The following is a 7588-nucleotide window of genomic DNA, read 5'->3' as shown; positions in this document are numbered from 1 at the left end:
TGTTCCCGGCCTCCCAAGCCACGCACCCCCGGGCCTCTCAGGGCCTTCTTATCGCACGTCCTCATGCTCTTCCAGGAGCAGGTACCTGGGAGCCTGGGCACACCTGGGCCCCGAGTAAGCAGAACTGGGGTCTCGGGGTGCTCATCTGTGGGGATGAAGTGCTTGGGTGTCTGGGGACAGGATAGCAGGGTGGGGAAGAGGCGATGCCGGGCACACCGTGTGATTAGTGAGTATTTGTTTACAGTTGTCGCCCCTCATCCAGCGGCTATGTTCCAGGACCCCAGCACGTACCTGAAACCAGGGACAGTACTGCATCCTATACACACTGTTTTTCCTAAACACATATATCTGTGCATTTAAAGGAAGCACTTTACTACTTGTCTTTGGCATGTCCAAATCGCTAGCACCATTAATGGTGCGCTTTGGGGCCAGTATTAAGTAAAATAGGGCTTACTTTTTTTTAATCCTCACTGCAGGATATGTTACTGATTTTAGAGAGAGGAAGTGGGAAGAGAGAGAGAGAGAGAGAGAGGGAGAGAGAAAGAGAAGCATCAATCAGTTGCCTCCCCTATGCACCCTGACCAGGGATCGAACCTGAAACCTAGGTATGTGCCATGATAGGGAATCAAACCTGTAACCTTTTGGTGCACCAGTTCCAACCAACTGAGCACCCGGCCAGGGCTAAGGGTCACCACAACAATGGATCTGATAAGCCAGACGCTACTAAGTGACTAACGGGTGGGTAGTGTATACAGTGAAGATATGCTGGACAAAGGGATGATTCATGTCCCAGGGGGACAACACAAGATTTGATCACAGTGCTTAGAATGGCACACAATTTAACACTTATGAATTGTTTATTTCTGGAATTTTCCATTCGGACCACAGTTGAGTGTGAGTGACTGAAATCTTGGAAAGCAAAACCGCAGATAGGAGGGAGACTACTGTATTTGTTGAATGAGTAGCTGAATGGATGCGTTTGGAGTTGGGGGTTAGGCAAGGGGTGCAGGGATGGGGGGGGGGGTGGAGTCCAGGAGCTGGATTTGAAGGAGGGCCTGGCACTAACGTGCAGACTCTTCCCATTGCCCTCAGACACCACTCACCAACAGCGAGGAGTCCCTGGACTTCAGTGTGAGCCTGGAGCAGGTACAAGCCTGAGGGTGGAGCTGGGGGGCTCGGGGGGGCAGCATGGCCAGCGGGTGAGGGCCTGAGCCAGCTGTGCTGCCCACCCCCCAGGCTTCCACAGAGCGGGTGCTCAGGGCGGGGAAGCAGCTGCATCGACATCTCCTGGCCACCTGCCAGAACCTCATCCGAGACAGAAAGTACCACCTTAGGCTCTATCGGTGAGTGGAGGCCTTGCCGGCCTCCTGGCCCAACCCCTCTGTTTTTCTCTTCCTTTTCATTCTATTCCTGGCATCTGGGCCTGGCCCTGCTTCTAGCAGAGCTGGGGCTGGGCCTAGGAAGGTGCCTTGTGGATGGACAGTTGCTCCCTCTCTCCTCTCCCCTCCTGCCATTTGACCGTCCGTCCTTTTCCCTGTCCTCTTAACTCTTGCAGGCAATGCTGCTCAGGCCGGGAGCTAGTGGATGGGATCTTGGCCCTGGGGCTTGGGGTGCATTCACGGAGCCAAGCCGTGGGAATCTGTCAAGTCCTGCTGGATGAAGGTGCCCTCTGCCATGGTGAGCCTGAGCCCAGGGCAGGGCACCCGGGGCTGGGCAGTCCTGGGGAGCGGGCATCTGGGGTAAGGAGGGATGAGCATTGTAGTAGGGCCTCAGACTCCCTCAGCCTCAATTTCCTCTCCTCCCCCATGTCTGGGCCTCTTCCCGCAGTGAAACACGACTGGACCTTCCAGGACCGAGACACCCAGTTCTACCGTTTCCCGGGCCCAGAGCCGGAGCCCTCGGGAGTCCATGAGCTGGAGGAGGAGTTGGTTGAGGCCATGGCCCTGCTCTCCCAGCGGGGACCGGATGCCCTGCTCACTGTGGCACTTCGAAAGCCGTGAGTTGGCACCCTGCACCCCGAGACCCCAGGCCCCACACGACTCCCAGACCCCATAGCTTCTCAGTTTCGTCTCCGAGGGGCTCCCTTCTCGCTGAGAGACAGGACCCCGGTTGGATCAGAGGCCTGAGCTCTGACCTGCATTCTGCCAGGCTTGCCGGGTGATCTGAGCCCTCCTTCCCCACTGAGCCCGTTTCTTCCTCTGTAACTGAGGGTGTGGGGCACGAGGCCTCTGAAGACCCTGCCCACTCTGAGTGGCAGCAATGGCTGAGAGAGGGTGGGCTCACGAGTCCTCAGGCAGGTCTGGGTTCAAATTCTGGTTCTACTGGCTGCGAGCTGGGTGGCCTCGGGCCTTTCCGTGCCAGCTTCCTCTTCCGTCAAAGGAGAACAAGAATGCCCACGTCACGGGTTGTCGTGAGGACAATTGAAATGATGCGTGTGAAGCACTTAGTCCCGTGTCTGGCACAGTGTGAACTGGGGAATGGCTGGCCATTAGTGACAACAATCCTTGCTGAGGCACCGCCTGGCCTCAGGCCTGTGCTTTGTGGGTGAGTGGTCCCAGCCCTGGCCCCGGCTGGAGTTCATCCTTTGCTTTCTGGTCCTCCCTGGCCTGCAGCCCAGGGCAGCGCACAGACGAGGAGCTGGAGCTCATCTTTGAGGAGCTGCTGCACATCAAGGCTGTGGCCCACCTCTCCAACTCGGTCAGTCGCAGGCCCCGCCCTGCCCCGCCCTGCCCTTTCCCCAGGAGCCTCCCCTCCTGTGACCACCCCAGGAGGCGCCAGCTGCTGGCCCAGAAAACACGTCCCTCCCCTTCTGCCTATGGCTTGGAAATTTCCATCTAAATTGCTGTTCCCAGCATCCTGTCTGAAAACCCTCTGCCTCTTAGCCCTCCCCCACCCCCCTAATCCCAGGCCACCTGGCCTAGCGACATCTCTGCCCCCGGGCACTCATGTCTTTGGGCCTTCCCTCCTCACCCCTCACCTGGTCCTCTGCCCTGGACTTGCCCACTGACCCCCCTCTCCCTCCCCACAGGTGAAGCGGGAATTAGCAGCAGTTCTGCTCTTTGAACCCCACAGCAAGGCGGGGACTGTGTGTAAGTCAGACAGCTGGCAGGAAGCTGGGCACCAGGGACCTGGACATGGTTGGGGGCCCCAGAGAGGTGGTGGGTGCTGGGGCGTGTCTGACCTGTGCTCCTCTCAGTGTTCAGCCAGGGGGACAAAGGCACCTCGTGGTACATCATCTGGAAGGGATCCGTCAATGTGGTGACCCACGGCAAGAGTGAGTGTGCCCAGCTCCCCAGCCCCCCGGGTGGTAACTGCTCCCTGGTCGTTCCCCACGGGCAAGTGCCTCTGCTGGAACACAAGGCTGCTGACGCCCAGGTCTCCTCGTGCCTCAGAGCTTCTCCCTGCTGTGGCTCTGTTTCATGAGGGCTGGGCTGGGCGGGCTGTGACTGAGGCCTGGCTCCAGGGGCTGGTGACCACACTGCATGAGGGAGATGACTTCGGACAGCTGGCTCTGGTGAACGACGCACCCCGGGCAGCCACCATCATCCTGCGAGAAGACAACTGTCATTTTCTCCGAGTGGACAAGCAGGACTTCAACCGTATCATCAAGGTGCCGTTGCTGGGGGTGGGGAGGGCAGGTGGCAAGCACAGTTCTCTGGAGAAGTGTGGGGCAGGGGAGGGACCAGAGAGAGCCTGTGAGGGGCAGGGAGCGAGGAGATGGAGAAGCTCAGAGATGATGGCTGGAGGCGGGAGCCCAGCCTGGGGGTGTGAGGAAGTCCACAGCATGCTGATGAGGTTCCGTGAGCCCTTGAACTCTGCTCTGTGTGGGAGACCATGGGGGCAGTGGGGCTACTGAGGGGTGGGGGACTAGGGTGTGAGGGGGGCAGTGCAATGGAGGGTGGGATCCATGGAGGGAGGGCAGGGAGGGATGGAGCAGAGGAGGGGCTCAGGCTGTGTGATAAGCAGGGGTGGGATGAAGGGCAGATCCAAGTGGTGGGTGTTGAATAGAGTGGGAGAAGGGCTGAGGGTCCTTGTGGGGCTCAGGGTCTGAAGGAGGGAGGTGTGGGGAGAGGTGCCTGAGATGGGGAAGGGGCATGGTGTGTGCTGAGCACTGGGTGTGGCTTGTTCTTCAGGACGTGGAAGCAAAGACCATGAGGCTGGAAGAGCACGGCAAAGTGGTGTTGGTGCTGGAGAGAACCTCTCAGGGTGCTGGCTCTTCTTGCCCCCCAACCCCAGGCAGGAACCGGTAACACACCCACCAAGCTCCCTCTCCACCTTCTCTCCTCCTTTTCCCAGGCTTTACTCCCTTCCTCCGTGTCATACCCCTGCCTGCTGGCCTCCTGGGTAGAGAGACATCCTGGGACTCAGATGTACCCCTGAATAGCCACCCCTCCACCCCTAGGTGGGGCAGGGCAGACAAATAGGGAAGAGTGATATGACTGATTACTGCCATCTGTCCGGGTTGTGGGAGGGGTGGTGGTGGCACCAGGGCATGGATTGGCCATTTCTACCAGGTATACGGTGATGTCTGGCACCCCGGAGAAGATCCTAGAACTGCTGTTGGAGGCCATGAGGCCTGATTCCAGTGCTCATGATCCAACAGGTAGGGACAGGAGACAACTGCCTGTCTGACTCATCAGGCGGTCAGCGCAGCCTGGGAGAGGGCTGGGCACCTGCCTCTGACCTGATTGGGTGCCGGCTTGGTCCGTGGGGCCAGTTGGCAGTAAATCCTCATTCCTGTGCTCTTGGCTTGGGTAGGGAGTGCAGTCACAGGGGCTGGGCATCAGTGGTACTTTGACCATGGCAGCACTGGGGGCTGGCACTCCAGCTGTGCGTGTACCTGTGTCCAATGGGCTTGACCTCTGAAGCCCCACCTGCCACCTGTCTCCCATCCCCGCCTGCCCTACAGAGACGTTCCTCAGTGACTTCCTCCTGACCCACAGAGTCTTCATGCCCAGCACCCAGCTCTGCGCTGCCCTCCTGCACCAATATCCTTCCAGCCCTGGGGACGGTGTGTGGAGTGGGGAGAAGGGACCGCTCATAGCATGGCTGTGCCAAACCCTCCAAAGTACCAGCCTCATGCCAGGCCTGTCAGCACCTTCCTCTGCCTGAGGTGCGGGGGGTGGCTCAGTTGGATGCTGTGGTTTCCTTGACTGGCGCCCACCTTCCACGCGGAGCCCGCGGGAGGCAGTGAGCAGGAGCGCAACATCTACATCTGCAACAAGAGACAGCAGATCCTGCGGCTGGTCAGCCAGTGGGTGGCCCTGTATGGCCCCATGCTCCACACCGACCCCGTGGCCAGCAGCTTTCTCCAGGTACCTGGGAGTGAGGCAGGCTGGACAGGGCTGCCCGGGTGGACACGGCTACAGCGTCTCAGTGCATCTTGGCTCCTCCCAGAAACTCTCAGACCTGGTGAGCAAGGATGCCCGGCTTAGCAACCTGCTGCGGGAGCACTGGCCGGAGAGGCGGCGGCACCACCGGTAACTTTGGCTCGAAGTGAACTTGTCGCATGCACGACAGGCAGCGCCTCGCGGACTGAGCGCCCCAACTCTGGACTGAAACCCAGGCCCTACCACTCACAGCTGTGCTGTCCTGAGCACGTGACCGCACCCCCCTCACCCCCCCAGGACTTCGGGCTCTTGTCTATAATGTGGGGGAGCACCTACCTCATTGCACGGGGGAGAGTTACTGCTCCTTCCGAGGCCCGAGCAGTGCCTTGCACACGTGCATGCGAATGTTGCCTGTCACTGCTCATTTGTCTGGCCCTGCTTGTTTCAATGAGTCGTTCCCACCAGTCCCTTGCTGTTCACCTCATGTCACGGCTCAGCCATTCTCACACATCACAGTCATTTGTGTGTCACTCTCCTATCCCGAGTGCACCTGCTGCTCTCACTTCCTCCATCCCGCACCTATTTATTACCCAGCACCATCGGTGCCAGTTCCTGCCAGCCCCACCCAGTAAAGCTCCTAGACTAGCTTCCCCTTCCCAGACATCGCCATGGGGACAGCTCACTGAACCGTCTGACCCCTGGGCCCATTTCCCCCTTGAACTCCTTTTCCCTCCCCTGTTGGCCTGGGGAAACCAGGATCCAGGGCCCCAGTTTCAGCCCCTTTGCCCCTTTTTAGGGGACATTCACCAAGTCTGTGAAACTCTGCCCCTGGGGTGAGGGCGGATGGGACGCAGAGTGCCGGGCACCTCCCTGCTCCTGCCTGGCCTCCAGTCTCACCTGCTTCTCTCTTGCTCCACAGGATGGAAAATGGCAGTGGGAGCGCATCTCCTCAGATAAAGGTGTCTGCTCGGAATCGGCTCCTCTCACCTCTGTCAGCCTCAGCTTCTTCCCTCTGCTCCCCCGTGACTGTAGGGTCCTCCTTCATCCCCCATCTGAGGGGTCCTGCGTGGAAGGTTCCCATGCACAGACACTCCTCATATCCCAGGTTCTATGGGGACACTGAGGTCTAAGGTCACCCCTTCACCCCCCCCCCACCCTTTGACCCCGTTAGCAGTTCCACCAGGTGAGCCTCTGAGGCCCAGCGGCTCTTGGTGGCCAGTGTGGGAGCCCAGAGGAAGGCAGACCCTCCTGGGAGTCAGAGGTGGCCAGTGCTGCTCCGGGGGGACCCAGGGGTCAAAGAGGGACTGGAGCTGAGATTTGGTCGAGGAATGGTGGGGAAGGGACTGGAAAGGTAGGTTGGGGCTGACTGTGGGGAGTGCTGCATTGGGAATAAAATCTAAAAGCCTCCCCTGGGCTTCCGGGTCTCCCTGTGCCTCTCCCACCTCACCCCGCCCCGCCCCGCCCCCCACCCCCTCCTTGCTGCTGAAGACACTCATGGGCCCCTTCTCTTCTATAGGTGAAGCTTGTTCCCACCTCAGGGCCTGGACCTTTCTTTCTCTGGCTCTTTGACTACCTGGATCCTTCCTATCGTTCTGATCTCAGCCAGAGTGTGGGGTTTCCAGAGAGGCCCCTTTCCGTCTCTCTATGCAGAGCAGCCCTCCACTGGCCACTGGCCTGCAAGGTGTCTACTGTGATTTTCTTCAAAGCAGGATCACCATGTGGAGTTGTTGTATTTGTCTGGTTGCTCATTGGCTGTTAGTGTCACATCCCACTAGACTGCTGGGCTCAGGGTGCTGCCTGTGGCTGGCACTCGGGAACCGCGTGGACTGGTCCTCATGTGCCAGACACTGTGTAGGAGCCTGCGATGCAGTCCTGGGCTGGGAGAGCCAGCCTTGGCCTTAAGGGTCAAGCGAGGGACCATCTCATGCTCAGGGCTAAGACGGGGGTCTCTGAAAGCAGGGAGGGGAATGGTTGACTCAGGGTCAGGGTCATGGTCCGGGAGTGTCCTTGAGAAGTAACTGTTGGAGCTGAGAGCTGTACGGTGTGAGGGGGAGGGGCCCACGGAGGAAGGGCTGTGGGTTTGACAGGACAGTTGACATAGCTGGTAGATAAGGGCACAGAGAGAGGGAGGAGCAGGTGAGGATTTCAGCTGGGCCACTTAACAGCTGTGCTGCCTTGGGCAGGTTCCTTAACCTCTCTGAGCCTAATTTAGTGCTGTAAAATGGGAATAATAATAATATTTTTGTCAAAGGATGATT

The 7588-nt window shown here is 59.0% G+C and overlaps 1 protein-coding gene across 1 annotated transcript in view; it reads left to right on the top strand.

Annotated features, from left to right (window-relative positions):
* The window catches only part of RAPGEF3 (Rap guanine nucleotide exchange factor 3), a 22826-nt gene that overhangs the window by 7153 nt on the left and 8085 nt on the right, over positions 1-7588 (top strand). The window contains 14 exon segments of the mRNA XM_023756288.1: positions 1093-1146; positions 1237-1343; positions 1556-1677; positions 1828-1996; positions 2613-2697; positions 3029-3089; positions 3197-3271; positions 3462-3610; positions 4134-4246; positions 4515-4603; positions 4910-4988; positions 5165-5315; positions 5398-5480; positions 6250-6289. Coding sequence (XP_023612056.1) covers positions 1093-1146; positions 1237-1343; positions 1556-1677; positions 1828-1996; positions 2613-2697; positions 3029-3089; positions 3197-3271; positions 3462-3610; positions 4134-4246; positions 4515-4603; positions 4910-4988; positions 5165-5315; positions 5398-5480; positions 6250-6289 — 1377 coding nt within the window.

The sequence above is a fragment of the Myotis lucifugus genome, unplaced genomic scaffold (assembly GCF_000147115.1).
Source record: "Myotis lucifugus unplaced genomic scaffold, Myoluc2.0 scaffold_91, whole genome shotgun sequence".
Taxonomy (NCBI): Eukaryota; Metazoa; Chordata; class Mammalia; order Chiroptera; family Vespertilionidae; genus Myotis; species Myotis lucifugus.
The sequence above is the reverse complement of the archived record's forward strand: the minus strand, read 5'-3'. Positions and strand labels throughout refer to the sequence as shown.